The 22200-nt window shown below is 54.3% G+C and overlaps 1 protein-coding gene across 1 annotated transcript in view; it reads right to left on the bottom strand.

The window, feature by feature from the left end:
- LOC110563270 (Fc gamma binding protein) overlaps positions 1–22200 on the bottom strand; it is a 36571-nt gene that overhangs the window by 2693 nt on the left and 11678 nt on the right. The window contains exons 6-16 of the mRNA XM_060366536.1: positions 20478–21070; positions 17238–17823; positions 16935–17134; positions 13010–13151; positions 10811–11148; positions 10013–10586; positions 9094–9710; positions 8055–8598; positions 6525–7093; positions 5134–5707; positions 3618–3817 (exon numbers count right to left, since the gene is read on the bottom strand). Coding sequence (XP_060222519.1) covers positions 3618–3817; positions 5134–5707; positions 6525–7093; positions 8055–8598; positions 9094–9710; positions 10013–10586; positions 10811–11148; positions 13010–13151; positions 16935–17134; positions 17238–17823; positions 20478–21070 — 4937 coding nt within the window. The remainder of the gene's footprint in view (positions 1–3617; positions 3818–5133; positions 5708–6524; positions 7094–8054; positions 8599–9093; positions 9711–10012; positions 10587–10810; positions 11149–13009; positions 13152–16934; positions 17135–17237; positions 17824–20477; positions 21071–22200) is intronic.

Genomic DNA, 22200 nt, shown 5'->3' with positions numbered 1-22200 from the left:
TGAACCATGCAGGACTTTGGTCCTTAAGGTTTTGTATGAATGTCTTGAAGAGGGTGGAGACCTTGTCCATTGAGGAAGTGCTGGGAGCCAAAGCTATTTACTGAAGCCAAAGCCAAATAGTGAGCTAAAGCTATTTAGTGGAGACAAAGCTATTTACTGAAGCCAAAGCCAAATAGTGAGCAAAGGTCATTTAGTGGAGACCTAAAGCTATTTAATGAAAGAGTTATCTAGGACCCTAAGTCATGGGTGATAGATTTGTGAGGACATCCATCTGTTAGTTTTAGAGCATCCGTGAGATATCTTAAGAAAACATCCTTATGGTATCTTGCAGGTGCAATATTCAAGCCACGAAAGCACTCTTGCTATCTCCTGCAGCAGTAAATTAACTTCCCCCTTTCTTGCCTTCTCCTTATATAAGTTGGGTAAAAATTTCTAATAAAAGAGGCTTTGATCACACAAACAGACTTGGCCTCCTTCTCATCTCTCTGTCCCACCATTCTTTTCACCCCCCTCTAGGACCCCATTGAACTCCCAAGGGTCGGGACAAGGAAGTTTAGCGTAGGGGCTCTGGATATGTTGGGAAGCAGGAATGATTCTAGAAGCTCCCACAAAACTAGCACTAGCCTATGGCATGTGGTCATTACGGCAGCCCAGAAATCTCAGACATAACGGTTCTTAGTGGGGCACAAAACCACCTGGAACCAAAGGAAAACAGGGATAGTATATGGCACAAGCAGACCCGGCCGCAAGGAGGCTGGGTGAGCTCTGACTCAGTAGGAAATAACTATTTTCAAATGTCATTACAACATGGTTATTTTAGAAAACATGATTAGGGCTGGGTGTTGTGACACACACCTTTCATCCCAGCACTGGGGAGGCAGAGGCAGGAAGATCTCTTTGAATTCAAGGCCACCTTGGTCTATATAGCAAGCTTCAGGACAATCAATACTACATAGTAAGACCCTATCTCAAATATATATATATATATATATATATATATACACACACACACACATATATATATACATATGTATATACATAAATATATACATATATAAATAAAATATATATACAAATATATATGTTTGTTTGTTTTGTTTTGTATTTTTATGCCAGAAATTGGGCAGATGCAGGTTCAGAAGCCAGGGAGACAAAGCCATAAAGACAATACGCATGACCAAGTTTTGTAAGGAAAGACTCAATACTCCTTGGCAATGCGGAAAAGGGAAGGGACAAAGAACTAAGGATGAAATGGTGAGAGTACCTTCTTACAGCCCTTGACCTTAAGTAAGAAGTAGAACACGGGTGGCCTTTGGAAGCTGACTACAGCGATAAAGTCTCTACGATGCTGTATCCACGATGGGGGTCTTAGGGCTTTTTAAGGAGAGAGACTATATGTTCACAGAGACACGGGGATATGACGTAGCCAACAGAGCCTCCCCAGAGCCTGCGCCATGTTCTTTGGACTTCCAGGGTCCAAAGCTGAGAGTTAAGCAAACCTCCTTTACCCACCAAGCAGTCCTCCTTAGGTACTGCTTTACAGCAACAGGCTCGCAGCCTATAGCAGCACCCCTGGGCTGTCCCGCTAGGTGACAAAGAAGCTCAGAGGACTGGAGGACTCCCGCTCCAAACGGCAGCCACAGGATCAGAAACACAAAAGCCCTCATTGTTTTAATCGAGCACAATTTGTAGAGATTTATTAACACATTAATCATATGAAGACACTTATTGCTAGAACGCATATAAAACTTATGGCAGGACTCATGGTGGGTGCTGGAAACCTCTGGAAATGAGTGGGCCTGACAATGCCTTTCCCTGAACTGGGCGTCTCTTTTGCCCATGTTCTCTTGCTTTCCCAGACCTCAGACCTTTAATCCCCTTGCCCTGATCTCAGTCCTCAGGCCTAGTTATTGCTGTTCCCTCCCTGCAGATTTCATCAGATTTTATGAACAGAGAAGAGCATCTTCCTCCTCAGGGGCTCTGGTTCAGAGAGGGTAACCATTACAGATGAAGTCAGCTGACAACAGCATTGAATAACTGGGAATTTTCTGCTTATGGTCATTGTCATCTGTCTCGTAATCGAGTTCCTATTCTCACAGAACCCAGAGTTAATGACTTCAGGATAAAGGAGCCACCATGTTCACAAGAAAGCCTCAAACAGAAGGTGGTGAAGTGAGCGTGGACTCGTTGGATAAGCCTCAGGAAACGGTACCCCTCCGTGTTCGCAACTGTTCTAAAGTTAGATTATTTAAAAGAACACAAAACTTTGAAACCTTTGCAAGAAAAAACAAACAAACAAAAAACAACAAAAAACATCTGCAGTTATCACAACTGAGTCACCCCTTGGTCCAGAAGCCCCCAGGGATACTGGATTGGGGGATGCTAAATCCATTCTCCACAGCAGTATAGTTTTGCAGGTAGCCTACCACATTCTACCGGAACCCTGCGCCGTGCCCACCAGAACACTTAGTGTGGCGCTATGGTGGTAAGAAATCAGTTCTGCACATGCTCAGGATCTTGTCACAACCCCAACATTTTGCATCCAGGGGAGGAGTTCGTTGACATGCGTGCCAGAGAGCTGAGTGTCCCCCTTGCATTGGGAGGACTCCCACATTTGCATCTCTCTGTGGCCTGTCCTCCGGATGCTGGCTTTACAAACCCCAAAAAGCTTCACAGTGCAGAGGCCAGGGATGAGCTGGGAAGGCGCAGGAAGAGTTGGGGGCAGGAGAGAAGGCGTGGAAATGGAATGTGGGCACAAGAATAGGGTCAGAACTGGGAGGCAGATGTGAAAGTCCAGAGGAGGCAGCAGACCTAACCTAGGGGATTCTGAATGGCTTCCAGAAGCAAGTGAGACCTGAAGGAAGGGCCAGAAATTTGGTTCCACTTGTAAACTGCACAAGTTAGCACTGCTTCCTAATGACTATAACCCTAACCCTAACCCCTAACCATAGCTTTGGGATGGCTTTTCTATTGCACAGCCTTCATTTGTAACGGTCTCAGATTGTTGCAATCACAAGAGAAGTTAACATTATCAAACAAACTTACATGCACAAAGCCTCAACAAGAATCTTAACCACCAAATCCCAAAGCGCACTGCTGAGTGACTGGTAGTTGAGCCATCCACCGCACTACCATCAACTCTATCCTTTTTGCCGAGTGTGATGCATGGCAGGAAGAGGCCTCCATTCACTGGGTACCACTGCCCTGAGCACCAGGCGCCTATGGAGCCAGGATGCTGCCTCAGCGATTCTGCCGGTGAAGCTCAGAGTGGGAAGGGTAGTGGAGGAATGGAGACGTGTGTCTGCAGTGTGACTAAGGCTGTGTTGATGGAGACTGTCCTGGTCCTGAAGGTGGGAAGTCCCCTGAGCACTCACAAGAGAACTACACGGGGAGATGTCGTGCAGAGACAGGAGGGTGTGGCCAAGCCAAGAACTGGCCGAGGCCCCCATATGGTGGCTCGCCTGAGTCCCAGCCTCCAGAATCCTGGGGAGCTGAGAGTCTGGGGTGACCCGGCAGAGCAGCCACAGCTGGGAGCAGGGGGGGGCCCTGGGTCCCAGTCCTTGAACAGAAGCCCCTCCAGCTCCCCTACCCACCCTGCTGCTGCAGCCGCCACTCACCGGCATGTACTGGCCATTGTGGGTGCAGCCACAGTCGCGGGCAGGAATGCACACGCCCTGGGAGAGCAGGAAGTGGTCGTCACACTCACAGCCTTCAAAGCACTGGCTAGCGCACTGCAAGAGGCCAGAGAGAGCAGCACAGGAGCCCTGGCAGGAGCGTGTGCACACAGAGTAGTGGCTGTGGGCAGGGCACTGAAGAGCTGCGGGGAGAGGAGGCAAGGTGGGTCACAGCTGCTGCAGGGCGCCGCCTGAGCTCTGGCCAGTCCTCAGCCCCGCCTTACAGAGCTCACATCCAGGTTTGTGGACACCTAGAGTGTGCCCTGCTGCACTGGGAGAGAATGGGTAGAGGGGCCTGTGAATACGAGGGATCTGACACAGAGGGTCAGGCCTGGAACATGGAGATGCTGGGGAAGGATGGGAAGGCATGGGAGAAGGCTGGGCTTGGGCTTGGAGGATCAGCCATAAGACAGGGATGGGATGAGAGATCCGGAAAGGCAGCGTGGATAGCGTGGGGAGGCCCAGAAGGAGGGTGGGGGTGGGGCGGAGTGGGCAAGTGGACTGTGTGGAAGGGCTGGGGAGGTGAGGCAGAAGACTCAGGTGGCAGCGGGGGGTGGGGGGTGGGGGGGGTGGCGCTCCAGCAGAAAGTTCTGACCACATCGGGAACACTGAGTTGGGATGGGGGAGGACAGAGCGGCTGGGTGAGACAGGAGGTGCAAGCCCAGGGTTGGGACAGCACAAGAATGGGTGGGGCAAGAGAAACAAGACTATGGGAAAGATACAGGAAGATATCAGAGGGAAGGCTCTGGGCTCTGAGTAGCTCAGGCTGGCCTGGTTTCCATCCCATAGTCCCAGGGCAGGAAAGAAGGGTCAGGTTCGGGGTGAAGTTTGATTTCAGGTGGAAACACAGCAGGTGCAGAGACGGTAAAGACCACCAGGAGACATGCTCAGAAATACAGGGAGTGTGGGCCTAGCCTACTGTCTGAGCTAGACAGTGTGCACAGTCAAACCGGGACTGTTTCAATGCCGTTCGGTAGGTGTGGCCCCGGGTCTGGGTCCTCCTAGGCGACTGAAGGAGAGCTGGCTCTTCACCGATACACCAGGGGCCGTTGCTTTGACATGGGGCATCAGAGGGGACCTGTTCCCACCCTGTACTTTGGAAGAGGGTGTGTGGTCCTGGATTGGGGGTCTATGGCCTGTGGCCTTGCACTTTGGAAGGGGATGTGTGGTCCTGGATTGGGGGTCTGTTGCCTGTGGCCTTGCACTGAGGATGTGGGAAGATACAGAGCCTGTGGGAGGGGTCAGTGAGCCAGAGACTCAGGACTCCCGTGGGCTCTCAACACATCTGACTCCCTTTCAGGTCACTCTGGGAAGACCTCGGAATCTGCCTGGGAAGAGGTGCGCGTGACAGCTAGGCAGAGTGGGCTCTTGACCGGAGTCTGAGACCCCAGAGCCAGAAGGAAGGATAGAGGATGCTGGGTCAGGGCTGGAGGGTCGCGCGAGGGGCCCACAGACTCACGGCAGAAGCTGTCTGTCCTCCAGGGCTCCACTGTTGCACCAGCTGCCTGACAGGCTGCAGTGTAAGCTGCCAGGCTACGGCAGAGATAGGATTTCTTGCCCTTATGAGCACACAGGTCATACACACATTGGTGGAAGTATTCAGAGGGACTCAGAACCTGGTGGCAGGCTGCAAAGGGGCCTTGGGGGTCCCGGATCTTCCCACAGGATTCATTTTTCTCATAAGCTTCTCTGTTCTCTGCCAAGCACACAGGGCAGCCTTGGGGCCCACAGCCTTCACCACAGCCCAGGGAGGAGCCGGGAGCTCGCCATGCAGTTCCAAAGGCTTCCACGCTGGGGGCCGCCACCCCACTGGGGAGCACAAAGTCATCACTCCGGTTGCCATTGAAGTTCCCACAGAGGCCACAGATACGTCCACGGAAGGGACTAGGGATGGACATGAGGATATGGCCATCGCCATCAAAAAGCACTTTCAGCCCTGTTTTTGTCTGTAGAAACATGTTCCGGCTTTCAATAGTTATATATATGGAACCCACAACCACGGGGAGCATGACAGCTTCACTGTCCACAGTCACCTGGGTGGGAAAGCAGGCAAGTTGGGTCAGAGAACATCAGTTTAAGGAAGGTCCTTATAGTTTTGGTAAGGAACTGTGTCCCTCTGTAGGCGTAGTGCTACTGTGGACTGTGTAAAGATTCAAATGCTGATTTCTGTGCCCCCCTCCCCCACATCTGTTTGCCATCCTTGTTCAGAGACTCTCCTGTCTAAACTTTGCTCCCCAGTTCCCTGACAGGTCAATAAAGCGGCTTGACAGTGACTGAGCAGGGTTGAGAATAGGGCTGGATTTCTGTGCCAGGGAAGGAGGAGAGAAAGAAAGAAAGTGGGGACTCAGCCAGGAGGAGAGGTCCAGGAGACACCAGAAGAGAGTATCCGAGGCAGAGAAAGCCAAAATAAAGGCAAGCATCGTAGAGACTTTTGCTGGGAGGAAGCCAGATTAGCCTAGACGGTAAAACAGATTAATACAGCTCAGTTCTTGTGCCATAAAGCTTGTCAAATAAATATGATGGTCTCAATTATTTGGGTGCTAGCCAGGTTAAAAGAGAAACTCCAACATAAATTTAAAACAACCACTAACATCCTTTAGACACTCAAGGCAGAACTAAGTGCTTTTTAGTGGGAGCAGAATGGAGTCAATTTAATCCCCCAGGGAAGGGTTAGGGCCATGTCTCCAGCGGGTTGCAGGGTGACACCTTTGCCTCACAAGCTGATGCTCTCGGGGCTCTCAAATTGGTCAACATCCCACAAGACCCTCCAAAGTAGGGGAATGACTTCAGATGACCCCATGTGTGGGGCTGTGTCCCAGATCAGGACCACGGGCAGGCGTGTCCACTCACGTGTGGCCCTTGGGCCAGGACGACAACCTGGCCTTCCACAGTAACCACCAACCGCTGGAGGTCACCAGCCATGTTCTTCTCGAGCACGATGGAGAACTCCTCGTCACCAGGTTTTGGGTAACAGACTCTGGCCAAGACGTAGGAGCAGGAGCCATGGAGGTCATACACCAACCCATCAAGTGTGGCGTAATGAGTTCCATCAAGGACCAGCATAAATTCAGAGCTTTGGGGATAGCAGCCCCGGACTCCATCCTCCATCCGGCACTCCTCATATATCCCACAGGTGTCTATTTTGCAGCTGACCTGGCCGTCTGAGGCACACTCACAGCGCCGCTCACACTCAGGGCCTGGGTAGAAGGTGGCGCCGAGCTGGTAGTAACGGCCACTGTAAAGGCAGCCGCACTGGCCCACCGGCACACAGGCATCACCGCTGAGCACAAAGCCAGAGTCACAGACGCAGCCTTCACGGCAGGCGGTTTCACAGCCCTCGGGGGCTGACAGGGACGGGCAACTCACAGGGCAGGAGTCACCACAGAGCTGGTAATGACTGTTGGCAGGACACTGGAGCGCTGTGGGGAGAGAAGAAGGCAGTCAGGCAGAGGCGATGGTGGGGTCAGGAGGGCTTGGGTGTGAGGGCCTGACCGAGGCAACTCGCTGCTCTGGCTCCCCATGGACTTGACCTAGAACTTGTGACAGGGGCACTGCTATGGGAGCTCAGGTGTGGGGCGTGTCCCTGGGATGGGTGTGTCACCCTGACAGGTACTTCTAAAGCAAGTGGCTGTCTGGGGGATCCGGCCAGCAACTGAGCAGAGCGGCCTAGGACCCACCAAGGCTGTGTGAGGTGACTAAAAGCCTTGTGTGGGAGAGACCAGTCAAGCTGACTGAAGAAGGTGAAGACAGTGCGGGCATGATGGGAGCGCCCTCTGCTCTCTCCAACATGCTCTGTTTCAGGGTGGTGTGCCAGTGTGTGTGTGTGTGTGTGTGTGTGTGTGTGTGTGTGTGTGTGTGTGGTTGGGGGACACTGAGGGGGCCTGAGCCAGCAGATCTGCCTGAAAGAGCTGCCCCACAGCTCCTGACTCAGTCTGCTTGGATCTGCCGAGAACAGGTCCTGAGCCCCACTGAGCTGGATTCTGCTGTCTGAGCAGCGTGGCAGGCAGTGCGGGGTCTCCCAGACACCACTGGGCGATCTGACCACTTCTGTGCTCTATTCCAGGGTGGGAGATGGTCCAGGCCTGTGACCAGGAGTCCCTCACTCGGCCTCTGACAGGGGCTCCTGCTGAGCAACTGTCACTGGGTCCTCTCCAAGTCCACCAGAAGGAGGAACCCCCAGAGCGGTGTGCACCCGGCTCTCTGACTTTGGGTCCTCCTCAGCCCACTGCTGCTTGTCAGTCTCCGTGCCAGAGTGTGTCTCTGACAGGAGGGGGTGGGGATGGGCACTGAGCTCCACTGAAGCGACAGGGCTCTTGGCTTAGGGCCCCGGAACGGGTTGGGGGCCACCCTGTGAGTGTAGCTGCACGGGTCAGTACTCACGACAGAAGTCTGGCTTCCTCCACTCTCCAAGCTGGGCCCCAGCAGCCTGACAAGCTGCCACATAGGTGGCCACGGCAGGACAGAGGCCTCCTGGGTGGCCCTGAACCTGACAGGCATCCAGCAAGCAGGCCTCCAGGTACTGCGTGGGGGGCACGAGGTGGTGGCAGGGTGCTAGTGGGCCTTCGGGGGCGGAGATTATGCCGCAGGCGTCGGGGCCTCGGAAGGGCTCCTGTTGCTCAGGTGTGCAGGGTGTCGGGCAAGGTCCAGGCTGGCACTGGTCACAGCCTGGGGTTCCGCCCACCTTCCAGCCTTCAGGTTTCCCATCCACCGCTGCCAGGTCATCGCTGGAATTTTTGTTGTAGTTCCCACACAGGCCACAGAGGGAGCCCGCATAGGCAGCAGGCACGCGCAGGCGCACGAAACTGTGTCCGTCAAAAGCCAGGGAGATGCCTGAGGCAGTGTTCACCACCACATCTGCTCCACTTAGGTAAATGCTCAGCCGCTGGTCCATGCGGAAGGGCAGAGAAACGAACTCTCCGTTCACCTGTGGGCCGAGAGACGGTAGGCTGTGAGAGGCACTGAGAGCTTTGCAGCTGTTTCTGCGACTTGTGAGTTATGGTACCGAAGTAGGTCACTTCCCCAGCTAGCATTAAGGGAAGGAGACTTGGAGTCACGGACCCCTTTTGTTTTCCCTCCTTTGTTTGCTGCTCTCTGTCCCAAAGAACGGCTGTGGTAGCTGGTGCAGGTCTCTGCGCCTTCCTGCCTCAGCCTCTGGCAGCTGAATTACCAGAGCTGAACCACCATCACACCACCAGATCTAGAGCTGCCCAGAAGCAGGTACTTCCCACAGTCCACCCTAGAGCAACACTGGAAGGCCGAGTCTGGGGAAGCTGCTGCTTCCAGCCCTCCGGGTCCCACAGGCTGCAGGCTGAGCCAGCCTCCTGCTCCTGCCAAGCTGGGAAAGGTGCTTTGGGGAATGGTCACCTCATTCTCTCCTGTATAGGCAGAATGGCTTCTGTGTGGCCCACAGCTCACTCACCTGTATCCGCCCTGGCCAGTGGGCACTGACGGTCAGGTTGAGGCCATAGATCTGCAGAGTGACACTTCGGGTGTAGCTGACAGCCTGGCCGCCCCTGTGCTCATTAACCACAGTGACTTTGAAGAATTCGGTCCCCTTGGGTGCTGCATGGCAGGGGGCGCTCAGCAGGTACTCACAGGTGCCTTGGAAGTCAAACTTGTACCCATCTAGGGTGGTGTAATGGGGATCACCCCAGGCTTGGCACTGAGCTGTGCTTGTAGGTTGGCAGCCTAGCTGGCCAGAGGGCAGCAAGGCACACTCCTCACCCAGTCCACAGCTGGCAGGCTTGCAGACCAAGGAGTTACCTCCAGGTCCACAGTGACACCTCTCAGAGCAAGTGGCATCAGTCCAAAACTCGGTGCCTGCTTCATGGTATGTGCCATTGACCCAGCAGCCACAGCCGCCATCCAGGGGAACACACTGCCCAGCACTCAAGACAAAGCCCTGGTCACACTGGCACCCCTCCACACAGGGCCCGTTACAGACAGCTGGGGTTGTGTGGCGTGCTGGGGGTGGGCAGACGGCTGGGCATGGTGGGCCACAGAGCTCATAGTGGCTGTTGTCAGGGCAGGAGATCTCTGTGGGTAGATGAGGGAAGGAGAGAAAGAATGATGTTGATGTGGCCTCTGGGGACAGAGTGGGAAGAGGCATCAACAGAGACAGAAGGGGACAGAGAGCTTACAGATCCAGTGACACAGCCAGGCAGGACACAAAGGCAAAGCAGAGCAGCTGGACTGAGGAGCAGAAGACAGATGATGAGATAGAGACACAGACACACACATCTGGGGGACAGACGAACAGGATCCGGATGAAAGACCCCAAAGGGTGGGAGTGAAGCTAGCCCATGTGCCCCCCCCTTGCCCTGCTCCCCACCACTCACCACAACCAGCCTGAGTCCTCCAGCCCTTGATCTTGATGCCTGCAGCCTGGCAGGCCTCAGCATAAGTGGTCAGTGCCTGGCACAGTATTTCTTTGACTTGACCACCCAGGCAAAGGTCCAGCACACAGCCCTTGAAGAAGCTTTCAGGAGGCACATGGGCATGGCACTTGGCAAAGGGGCCCACTGTGTCAGGGGACAGAAGGCCACAGAAGCCGGGGCCCCCATATTCCTCCACTCGGTCCTCTGGGCACATTGGACAGGACCCCTGACATTCATTCCAACAAAGAGGGTCCAACCCTGGAACCTGCCAGCTGCCGCCCCAGGTGGGTATTGAGGGTGCCAACGTGCCATTAGGGAAGACTTGGTCATTTTTGGGGTTTTTGTCCATGTTTCCACAGAGCCCACACACTGCACCATGGTAGCTACTGGGCAATGTGACCTGCACTCTCCAGTTCCAGTCATAAGTGACCTGAAGCCCGAAGTCAGTCTGCACCACAGCCTTTGAGCCTCCGTGAACCACTGAAATCCTCCCACCAGCCAAGTGGACAGGCAAGGCTGTGAGGACACCATTCACCTGGGGAGACAGGGAGGCCAACAGAGTCAAGGGAGCAGTGCGAGCTGAGCTGTCGCCTCTGCTGTCCTGGTCCCCTCTCTGCCAAGGGCTTCCTCCTGACTGCTGTTATGGCTCCTGGGAACAAGACCTAGCTTTGGAGTGAGTCTATTTTAGATCTCCTGATTGACGGAGAGCCCAACTGTAGCCTCCTCTGGGTGCTTGCAGGCCCGCCCTGCTGGCCCTACCTTGACTCTGCCGATCTGTTTCTTGAGGATGTCGATGCTGGTGTTGTGGGTTTTCACGGTGACCTTCTTCACATTGGATATGGTAGGGGTGCCCTGGCTCTCATGCTTGGTGACGACCGAGAAGGGGGTCAGCCCCTCATCGCTGACCCCAGGACAGCTGCTCCCTGCCAGCAGGTAGCTGCAGGTGCCGTGGAAGTTAGTGGTCCAGCCGTCGAAGGAACGGTAGTGGGGGTCTCCCCACACCCAGCACTTGGCGTCATAGTTGGGTATGCACACTCCCTTGCCATCTTTCTCTTCACACGTTTCCTGCGACCTACAGGTAACACCTTGGCATGGGTCTGTGGATAGCAGGAGACATTCCTGAGGGGCTGCCCACCACAAGCATGGCTGTTCCCAGAACCTCCGTCCCAGAATGTACCAGCGATATTGGCTTTCAATGTCGCCACAAGCGAGACCAGATCCCCCAGCAACAGTGTTGATACCTAAGCCCCAGGCCCTAGGGTTGCTGTGGAGAAGTGGAGAGATGGCTCTGCAGGTAAGAGCATTTGCTGCCTTGGCGGAGGAGTATCCCAGTGGAGGCTCACGGCCAAGCAACTCCAGTTCCAGGGGACCAAACTCCTTCTTCTGGACTCCAGGTCTCTCAAGTGTTAGTATTTAGGCGGCGTGCTTCTGGGTTGCCTAGCAACCTATGATGTCATGTGTCACCTGCCAGGACCTCACTCCCGGGATTTCCTGGTGAGATTTCTGTGTCTGGGGCCCCAACATTACACACTGTGACTCAGTCCCCAGTCTAAATCCTGAGGCGCTAGCTCCATTCATGGGTGGCGCCGTGCTCTGCCGTGGGAGTCTCATGGCTGAGGCTTATCTTGGAGCGCTCCCATGTCCAAGGCTCCATGGGCTCGTACACTATACCCACGTCTCCGGGAAGGGGCACGCGGGCTCCCTCTGGCCAGGCGTGCAGCCTTCAAGCTTGCTCCTCTGTTTGCTATCAGCCTGAAAAGGTTGTCAGCAGAGGGCGCTGGGGAGACTGAGGGAGGGACCCTGCCCTCACAACCTGCTCCGCTCTTCCCGCAGCTGCCCGCAAGCGGGGCCTGAGGCGGGAGGGACGCCGGCTCTCACCCCAGGGGCTGCTTCCAGCTGCTTTCATCAGCACTTCAGCGGGGGCTTCACTCCCGCAACCCCATCCTGCTGGATCCTCCCCGCCCAGAGGCGCTGCAAGGGTGCCCCTTCCAGCGGGGACTGGGGCAGCCTTAGGGTGTGCCCCTTCCTGTGTGGTGAGGGAGCCCTGAAGGGGCCACTCAGTGCATCTTCGACTGTCTGAGTGCCCCTCGTGTTCCTCTCTACCCGGTCGCAGACAGAGCCGTAGCGCCTTTCCAGGCTCTTGCTCGTGCTAGCGGGGAACTCCAGGTCCAGGCACTGGCTGGCCACGCCCTGGGCCACACCCCTAAACATGCAAATCACTTGTCCTCTCCGGCTGTCTTCCTCCCTGATCAAGGTAGCCCATTCCTCAGCGACTCTGAGTGTCGCAGCCTGGCCCTCAGCTCTGGAGTTCTCATTATTTGTTGCAGGAGAGGGTTCCATTCCTGAGAAGGTGGCGTGAGGTTAAGGTTCTGCACCCCCGCCCCCGAGTTTGAATGAGGGGGCCCTCTTCTGAGACCTGCGTCTCTAAAGCCACGACCTTTTCCTTGATTTCTGCCTCTGCCTCTGCCCTGGGAGCAACAGCCTCAGAAACTCAGAGCTCTGATTTCCCAGTGACCAGTGGACCCTTGATTCTGGTGTCTGCAGCCCCGTGCCTGATCCAGTGAGCGGTGGCCAACAAATCATAGCCCTTCCTGCGGCTTGTCGCTGTGAATCAAGCTGTGTCGCGGTGAAGAGCTGTGCTCTAGGGCATGTGGCCTGCACACTTAAGCGATTGCCACTGCACTAGAAAGAAAAAGCTCGCCTAGCCCTGCACTACTCCATCCAAGGGCCTTTGGCAACCACATCGAAATCTTGCCCCGAGGTTCCCACACCTGGAACCCTTCCGCTCCCTTAACTTAAGGTTCCCAGACTCTGCCCTGGGCTCCCGGAATCCCAGCCTAGGGTCTGACCCCTCAACCCACAGACCCCTGCACCTCTCACCACGCAGTTCCGTCCCCCTCAGCTCCCAGCCCGTCCTGTGACCCTCCTCCCCACCAGCCCAGCCCCTCTGCCCAGCACCTTTGGTGACGCAGGTCAGGACGCCTCCTGAGGGCTCGCACACCTGTCCTGGCTTGCAGCTGTGATCCTGGCACACCATGCCTTTGCCTGCGTGGCACACACAATGCTGCTGGCAATTTTCAATGAGCACTGACTCCTCCGGCTGCGGAGACAGAAGGCACGTCATCAGCGAGCAGAGAGGGCGCAGACCTTGGCATCCCCAGTGTTCCAGGCACAGAGAGGGCTGGGGAGCAGCTCTCAGCAGTGTGGTCCACTGAGTGAAACTGGGGCACGGCATGGCTTTGAGGCTCCGCTCACTCATTTCTTCATTCATTTCTCCGCTCATTCATTCTAAAATCCACTGTTTAGAAGAAATAGCTAAATAGTCGATGAAAACAAGGCAAGCCAGGCACAGTGCTGGATGGCATCGTCCCATCACCAGGGAGGCTGAGGCAAGGGCGTTGCTGAAAATTTGAGGCCAGTCTGGACTACATAGTGAGTCACTTAGGGCCACACCCAGACCATCAAAAAAAGGAAAGAAGGAAGGGAGGAAGGAGAAAGGAAGGAAGAAAAGAGGAAGGAAGAGAACCAGAGCAAAGATTCTGTGAAACCTAAGCTAAGTGCTGAGCAGGTATATGGCGCTACATTTCCCTATTCTCCTAACACCGCACATTTGACGTCATAATGAAAAGCCTCTCTCTCTGCGTGCACCAGACAGGTCCACGGTCGGTGCCGCCCACACATGTGCTTTCATTGCTGTTGTTCATGGCGGGAGAACTGCAGGGAAGGTACTTAGTCTTCTTGGTTCTTTAGAGAAGGCAGAGTTCCGGTGTGGGTACGCGCGTGCACCCACCCACAGGTTAAGGCAGAGTTCTGTTGGGGGTGGGGGGGAATAAGAGGAGGAAGCAGAGGGATGAGTATCTGCTGTAACACGAGAGGTCTCCTCTTTGTGGGTGTGGCACAGGGTGTTTTAACGGGGGGGAAGGGCTGGAGAGATGGCTCAGTGGGTAAGAGCCCTGGCTGCTCTTCCGGAGGACTTGATTCTCAGCACCCACACGGCAGCTCACAGCATCTGGAGCTTCAGCCCTAAAGGATCTGATGCCCTCTCCCAGCCTCTTTGATGACACCCACTAGGAACACCCGTGGTGCGCAGACATACACAAACACTCATACATAAAATAAAAGTAAATCTTAAAAATCACTGTAATCATATCGTTAAGATAAATTCGGTGCTTTCTTGTGGTAAGCACTCTTTCTGGTGTTCATTTTCTTGCAAGTAAGAGAAGATATTGGAGAATCAGGCAATTCGATTCCCTACTTGGAATCAGGTATTGGACCCTTGCTGCTGTGGCTGCCTTGAGCAAACGAACCAGCCATATTAAGCTGGTTTTAATGATATTAAGCTCATGTCAGCTGCTGTGGTTTCGAGCGCTGCATGGATCTGTGGAGAAGGTCACAGCTGGTGGTTCTGGCCCCTGAAGTACTCCCACCACAAGCATGGCTGTTCCTAGAACCTCTGCCCCAGAATGTACCAGCGATATTGGCTCTGAATGTCAATATCACTTGCTTTTCAATATTGAGGGCCCAGCTGGCAACGTGAAGAAAGTGACAAGACAGCAGCGTGCAGTGGCCACGGGGACACCGAGTGGCGATGACAGCTGAGCAGTGAGCAGGCCCAGGTATCAAAGCTGCAAAGCTTGATAAAGAGGAGAAGAGGCCAGCTGAGCTAGCGCTGGACTGCAAAAGCGGCAGGGCAGCAGGCTAATTGACAGCTGAAGAATGGGAGACAGAGCCGGGGGGGGGGGGGGGGGGTAGGACAGGGGAGATGGCAGAAGCAGGAAGGACAAAGAACTGAAGTCAAAGGAGGCTGTAAAGAGCCAGGAGAGAAAAGCAGGCTCTGGTGGCTGGCAGATTTCCACTGAGCTTCATGGGACTCTCAAACCCCAGACCTACAGTGGAACGTTGGCTGCTGCTAAGGCCTAAAGAATCCTTGACCTCTTAAGCCTTTGAAAGAAACTGTGGCGCTTCCAAAGCTAAGGGTCTTGTCACCTGAGCCTGAACCAGAGCTGTGGCATTAGAGGCTCTTGACTGTTTGCCACTTATCTGTCAGGAATTGTCAGGAACCAAATACACTCATGCACCTTCAGAAGCCATTCAGAACAGAGGGGTTCAGTGGTCATGTGGGCCTTCTAGAAGGCCTGAAGGCCTGTATGGAACACACCCCAGAACTGGTTGCAGCCTCTGGCAGTTCTTTCAGTGCTGCTATATCTCTCAAGAATCTGGTATGATGTGAACTCCCACTTTCTGGGTATTTCCCCACTCTGACTGAACAAGCCCCTACGGGAATTTATGAGGAGGCACTGCAGTTAGGATGAATTAATTCCTGATAATGGGATTCCTGGTTTGATTCAAACAATTTTAGAATTTAAAAAGCTAAATAGTTGATATAAAGTTTACAGCTGCAATAAATACTTTTGTGGACCTCAGATGCCTCACAAGAGATAGGCTTGAGACAGATCTGTGGCTTCAGATAAACTTTCACTCCAGAGATGGTACCAGGGACCCTAGTATATACCTTAAGTATTCACAAGTTGGTTTGAATTTCCCGTGAACTCAGAAAATAATGGGACTACACAAACCTTAATGTCACAGAATAGAAACTGTTTCATTGTAATTCCTTATGCCTTGTCAGCCCGTGAACTCAGAAAATAATGGGACTACACAAACCTTAATGTCACAGAATAGAAACTGTTTCATTGTAATTCCTTATGCCTTGTCAGTTTACCACAGAAGATACTGTTGTTTTAAAACTGCAAAGCTAGAGGTAGGGAGGGTCAGCTTAGCACTGAAACGTGCAATCACTGAAAATCCCTCCCACTGTAACAGTTCTGTCTGTCTCTGTGATAAATCTCTTTGACTATGAGGTAGTTCTTTGTCTGATGTAGAGAGCTTTTACTCAGGGTATAAAAAGTGTAACCAGGACAATAAAGTTCTTTTTGGGACCATTTGCCTCACCCATTCCTTCTCTTGAATGTGTGCCTGTGGTGTATATGTTCTATTTTCTGTCTCTTTATCTCTTATTACCCTGTAGATTCACAAATAAGTTAACAGACTCGGAGCTGTGCCAACAGCCCCTCCATGAGCAGGCACACGTTAGCAGGAGACCTGAGCTGACCCCCACACCAAAGAGCCTCATTCACACCTCTGGCTAGGAGCCCCTTCTCACAGCTCCGTCTCTGACTGCAGCAAAAAAAAGTGGTCAGTTTAAGTTTTGCTCATCAGTGGTAGAACAGCCTGTCCTATGCCACAGAGAGGAACCCTGTCTCCCTCCTGTCTCCCCTGTCCTTACTGGCTGCCTTTTGCAGCCTCTGAATTTAAAAGGGTTTTTGAATGTAGGTATAGAGCAGGAGAAAGAGATGTCAGTCATCAACAGACCCCAAATGAGAGAAAATGTTAGTCACCAGGTCTGACTGACTCCAAGAGAGGAAGACCCCCTAACCACTGCACTGTGCATCTCAGTGGTGGTCTGTGGGCGCCAGGGCGGGAGCCCCGGCACTTCTCAAACCCTGTGGATACACAGTGCCCGGATCAGCACCTGAACAGCCTCCCTACACACCATCTTTTTCTCAGCCCAGCAGAAGGACCCCAGCCAGATGATGGACATCTTTGCCCAGACAGGTACACAAAGGTAAGTCTTGACATCGGGAACCAGGGGGAGTTTGAAGCATCCATACCCATGGCGACATTTGGAAAGGGATTTCCTACTGCCATGAGGACTGCAGACCAGAGAGACCAAAATTAAGGACTGGATGGATGAGGACAAGGGGTACCAGGTCAGGGGGAGGGCAGGGGACAGGCTTGGGCAGAGGGATGTTCAGGAGGGCTGATGATCAATGGGGCTGGCTTCAGGAGGGAGCCCCAGGCTCCGTGAAGAGGAGGTTCCTACCTCATAGTAGCTCCCCCTGTGGTGGCAGCCGCATTTCTCGGCCAGCACACAGGCTGTGGCGCTGTGCAGGAATTCCGGGTCACACTCACAGCCCTCAGCACACACGTCCGGGCAATTCACTGGCGTGGTGATGGTTGAGCAGCCCAGGGAGCAGATGTCTGTGCACACCTTATAGCGACTGTTAGGAGGGCACTTCATTGCTGTGAGAAAGGGAGTGCCAATCAGGGCTCCGGGGCAGAGGTGGGGGTTCTACCCCTATCCCCAACCTCCCCACTCCCTACCCCTCAGTGTCCCGCAACTCACGACAGAAAGTCTCGGTCCTCCAGGGCTCCACTTTCCCCCCAGCTGCCTGGCAGGCGCTCACGTAGGCGTGGATGTTGTCGCAGAGAATGCTCAGGTTCCCGCCACCCAGGCAGAGATCAAACACACAGTCTTGCAAGGGACCCTGGGGGTCCAGCCGCTGGTGGCAGTCAGCCATGGGCCCCGTGGGGCTGGTGAGCAGCCCACAGAACCCTATCTCGCGATACTTACTCTCCAGATCTGGGCTGCACTTTGGGGTGCAGTCCTCTCCTGGTTTGCAAGCGGGCCAGGGCTGGCAGGGAGAGCCGGGCTGGGCCTTCTCCCACGAGTTACCCAGGTCCTGGGGGTTGGCTGCCTGAGCGCCATCGGACTTCTGGAAGTCGTTCTTGGGGTCCTCATTGTAGTCCCCACACAGGCCGCACATGTGTTTATAGTAGTTGCGGGGCACGGTGACGCGCACATTGTTTTTGAGATCGTAGGACACTTGCGGGCCGAATCTGGTCTTGACCACCACATCTGTGCCGTGCTGGAAGGCCTGGACCCTGTCCCCATCCAGCATCACAGGCATCTTCATGTTCACACCATTCACCTGGGAGGCAGAAACGTCAGGCTCACTGCGCTTCCCTAGTCTGTTTCTGGATGTCCTTGTGCGACACTGACATCCTGAGTGACCCCATCTTTCTGGCCCCCCGTTTCCGTCTCCACAAAACATGTATGATAACAGTGTGGTGTGCGAACCAGGACCTTGAAATGTGATCATATTTGGAAAAGGGTCTTTGTTGGTGTAATTAAAGATTACAATCTGACACGAAAACACCACGGAGCAGAGCGCACCCTAAATCCAATGACAAGAGTCCTGTGAGGCAGTGGAGTAGGGCGGAGGTCACAGCAAGAGTGGTGTGGGGGGACCCCTCGTGCTTGTGGGCCGGGGTATCACCATCACCTGTGTTTCTCCCTCCTGCCTGTCTAGGGAGGATCAGGTACCTCATCTGCAGAGCGTCATCTAGGGAGTCCAGTACCTAACACGCACAAAGGCTTGCGCTGTAGACACGGGCTGGGGCTGGGGCTGGGGCTGGGGCTGGGGCTGCAAGTCTTCCTTCTGGACAGGCAAGGGCACTCAGAGCTGCTGCTGTAAGTGTGGCTGGAGGCAAAGGGAGGCTCCATCCCTCCTCTGAAGATCACCTGAGGGCTCTGGCTGCTGACCCCGATCACCACAGGCGCCCTTCCTCATCACACACACCCTGCACACTGGCTTCTCATAGGTGTGAGGAGACAGGGAGGGGGCAGGCACAGACATGCTCTAGGCATGTCTGGAGCGCCCTGCCGACATCAGCAGCCATTCCTCCCCAGCAGGCTGGCAGTGCATGAGGTAAGTCGCTTAGCCCTCCGGGCTCGGTGTCTGCCTCTGCACTGAGGGACAGTCAGGGAAGCCGGGGCTGGGGAGGTGTGGGCAACAGGAACAGAGACCACGTGTTCCCACGGGTCTGGAGCTGCTCACTCGTCGGGGCTAATCTCGGAGCGGAGCGCGGGGCTTGTTGGGGAAGACACTGCACCCCGCAGCCCATGTCCAGCGCATGTGGCGGCTCTGTCCCTACTGCTACCACAACAGGGCTGTGTGCTGCTTGCCAGTGGGGACATTCCCAGCGTTTCTCAAACGCCATCTCCCTGTGAGACGCAGTCTCCCTACTCTGAAAAGCAACAGGGTGCAGTGCAGGAGCCTTTCTCAGCAGCCTGCATCTTGCCTTTGCTAAAGGATTTCAACAGTGATGGGACTGTGTCTTTGAAACCAACAGAGCCAGTCGTGGCACCTTCTCCAGCCACCACTGCAAGGCTAAATTGATAGTGGGTGCCAGGCACTCAGCAGCCAACGGGCCGAGGGGTAGCATGCAAAATGAGGAGCTGATTTACTGTTGTTGCGATTGTTGTTAAGGGATGACGGGGTCACAGATTGTCCTCTGTCCTCGAACCTTTCCCACCTATGAAGTTTTCTATGCTGTGACTGAATCAAGTGTTCCTTATGGTTAGGAAACCAAGGAGTTGGCTTGGGCACTTCTGGGTAGCAATTTCCTGAAAATACATCTCATCCTTGAGGGAGGCTCATTGGGGCTCAGAAGGTCTAAAGGGAAGCTCTAAAGACTAAGGAAGTGAATGACTCACAAATCTCAGGAAGTTCCTAAAACTTAGCAGATACTCGAGGCCCCTCCCTCCCCAAGGTTATATAAGCAGTAGGGACTGCTTGGAGACTCTCCCACTTACAGAACTAGCAGAAGATGGTTCAGAAAGCTCCAGAGTTTCAGCTTTCCCCAGTCATCGCCTGTACTGGGGCGGACTTCTGTTTTCCCGCTTCCTTGGAGTTGTGTATGCTCCGTGAATGTATATGCCTTTAAGTAACCCAACACACTCATCGGTTCAGCAAGCTAACAGCACTTGAGCGGTATTGTTACTCTGCCCTGTTGTCAGTTCCGCTCTAGGGGTGAGGAGATGTTTGTTCATGTCTTTCCAGAAACAGTGTAATACAACAGGCAAGGACCAGGTACGGTGCGGGGAAGACGGGGAAAGGGTCAGTTAAGCGTGCAACAGAGAGGAAGACAAAGCCACCTCCCTCTCCGCTCTCCGTCAGTGCCTCCCCTTGTGGAGGTTGCTAGGAAGCGCTTCTGCCCAGGTTGCCGTCCAGCACGACCAGAAAGCCCTGAGCTCAGCTTTAGATGGAAGACACCCCTTGCCAGCAGGCCTTCATCTTCTCTGCCTGCCCTCATGGGGGGGGGGGGACTGTTCTTACACACAGGTGTCTCTAACCACGTCTAGGATATGACCTTTGGCACAGTCCCTGAAAGCACACCTCCCCCCCTCCCCCCGTTCCCCCCCCCCCCCCCGTAGGATAATTAGGTTCTGTTTTCCCATTCATATGACAGGACTGCGCTGCCAAATGCAAACAGAGCATCCTCGGCATTCCTAGCCCCCAGGCAACAGTGCACACCTATCCTGGAAGCCCACCCACTCCCTAAGAACTTTCTAGCCTTTGTTCATCCCAACAAAGTTGAGCGGTCTGGCTGAAGCCGGTCCTGGAGGTCATTTAGTCACACTCACGGGCCCCCTGAGTCCCCAGTTCTGCCCCCAAGGTCACACTTCCCATGCATTCTCTTGGGCCTCTGACACCCACTTCTGGACTGAGCATTGCTCACGTCCCACTCACACATTGGCCCGCAGGTCCACCCTCCTCCCACGTCCCGTTTCTGCTCGCACCTTGACCCTCCACTGACTCTGCTCCAGCCGCAGGGTGTAGCTGGCCACCTGGACGGTGACCCCCTCGGTCACAGTGCCTTGCTTGTTACCCCAGGCCACGTTCTCCTGAAGTATTGTGAAAGGCTGCAGGCCGGGCCGGGTCCAGCAGGTCTGAGCCAGCACGTACACGCAGGTGCCAGTGAAGTTGAAGCGGAGGCCGTCGAAGGTGGTGTAATGGGAGGTCCCCGACATGTGGCAGGTGGCCTCGCCCACAGCCACGCATCTCAGGATGCCGTCGGACACCTTACACACTTCATGCGGGCTGCAGTACGAGGGCTGACAGGTCACCAGGCCGCCCTTGTGACAGTGGCAGAGAGAGTTGCATTCGGGGCCAGGATAGAAGTCGTCCCCTGCCGGGTGGTAAATGCCCTGGTGTACGCAGCCACAGGAGGCCAGGGGCACACAGATCTCCCCACTGAGGACATAGCCGTCGTCACAGACACAGCTCTCGTAGCATTTTGTGCCGCAGCCGCCAGGCACCAGCATGTCTCCGCAGGTCAGTGGACAGCCTCGAAAACAGATCTCATAGTGGCTGTGAGGAGGGCAGTTCATCGCTGCAGAGAGAGCGCCATCAGATCAAAGACTTTTACCCTCGGGTTGACACAGCCGATTCCCCAAAATATACAAGTATACACCACTATACACACGCGCGCGCACACATGCACACACACACACACATACACACACGCACACACACACAAAGTGGTCTTATTTCAAGAAACCGCTGTGTTCAGCAGGGCCAAGGGAACAGTTTCATAGTTTCTGAGCCTCAGAACTAAGATTCAGTTCTGATGCACCTGTGGGTTGGGCCGTGTGAAGCGTCTTTAATGACACTGCTAACATTGGGCGTGAGTGCTGACGTTACATGTTTTAAATAAGCGTAGGCATGCATGTGTGCAGGGCCCACACAGTATAAGAGTGACTACAGTATCTTCATTTCACAGAATTAATGACACATTAGTAACAAATATCAATAAAGTATTACGTAACATGTAGTAAATAAAAACAACTATACTACATTTTAGTGAAAGCATCTAGTGTTGCAATGAGCCCCAGACAGAGAGGGCTGGAGAGATGGCTCCACTGTTAAGGGCACTTCCTGCTCTTGCAGAGGAGCTGGGTTCCGTTCCCAGCGCCCACATAGGGCTTCACCAGCATCTGTAAATTCAGTCCCAGGGGATCAGATGCTCTCTTCTAACCTCCTTGGACACTGCACGCCCACCGGGGCGTAGACATACATGCAGCAAAACATTCACACATATAAAATAAACACGAAAAGCCCGAGCCACCAAATCAGACCATCCCTTGTTCCCCTCCATAAACGCTAGTCAAACTTTTCAGTCCGTCAGCACCATAAAAGCAAAAGGAAGCACCAGGCCAAGCAGGCTGGGCCGGAGCTCCCCGGCAGAGCTCGCCAAGCTTGCATCGGGCTCTGTGGTCATAGTCTGGCACCACATAAAATTCATACTGAAAAGGACGCCCAAGCCCCAAACTGCTGGCACTCAGCCAGAGGAGGTCCCCACCCCATGCTGTTGGGGCGCTAGCTATTGTGGTCTCTAGGCACGCTGGTCATTTCAGTGACAGTAAAATAAAGTGAACCAAGAGGGAAGAGCCAGGCTCCTGGTCACCACAGCCTCATTTCAAATAGGCAACAGCTTCCTGTGACCTCTGGCTGACCTTTGCC

Source organism: Meriones unguiculatus, chromosome 14 (assembly GCF_030254825.1).
Source record: "Meriones unguiculatus strain TT.TT164.6M chromosome 14, Bangor_MerUng_6.1, whole genome shotgun sequence".
In the NCBI taxonomy this organism is placed as follows: Eukaryota; Metazoa; Chordata; class Mammalia; order Rodentia; family Muridae; genus Meriones; species Meriones unguiculatus.
Note: the sequence above shows the minus strand (reverse complement) of the source record. Positions and strands in the feature narration are given on the sequence as shown.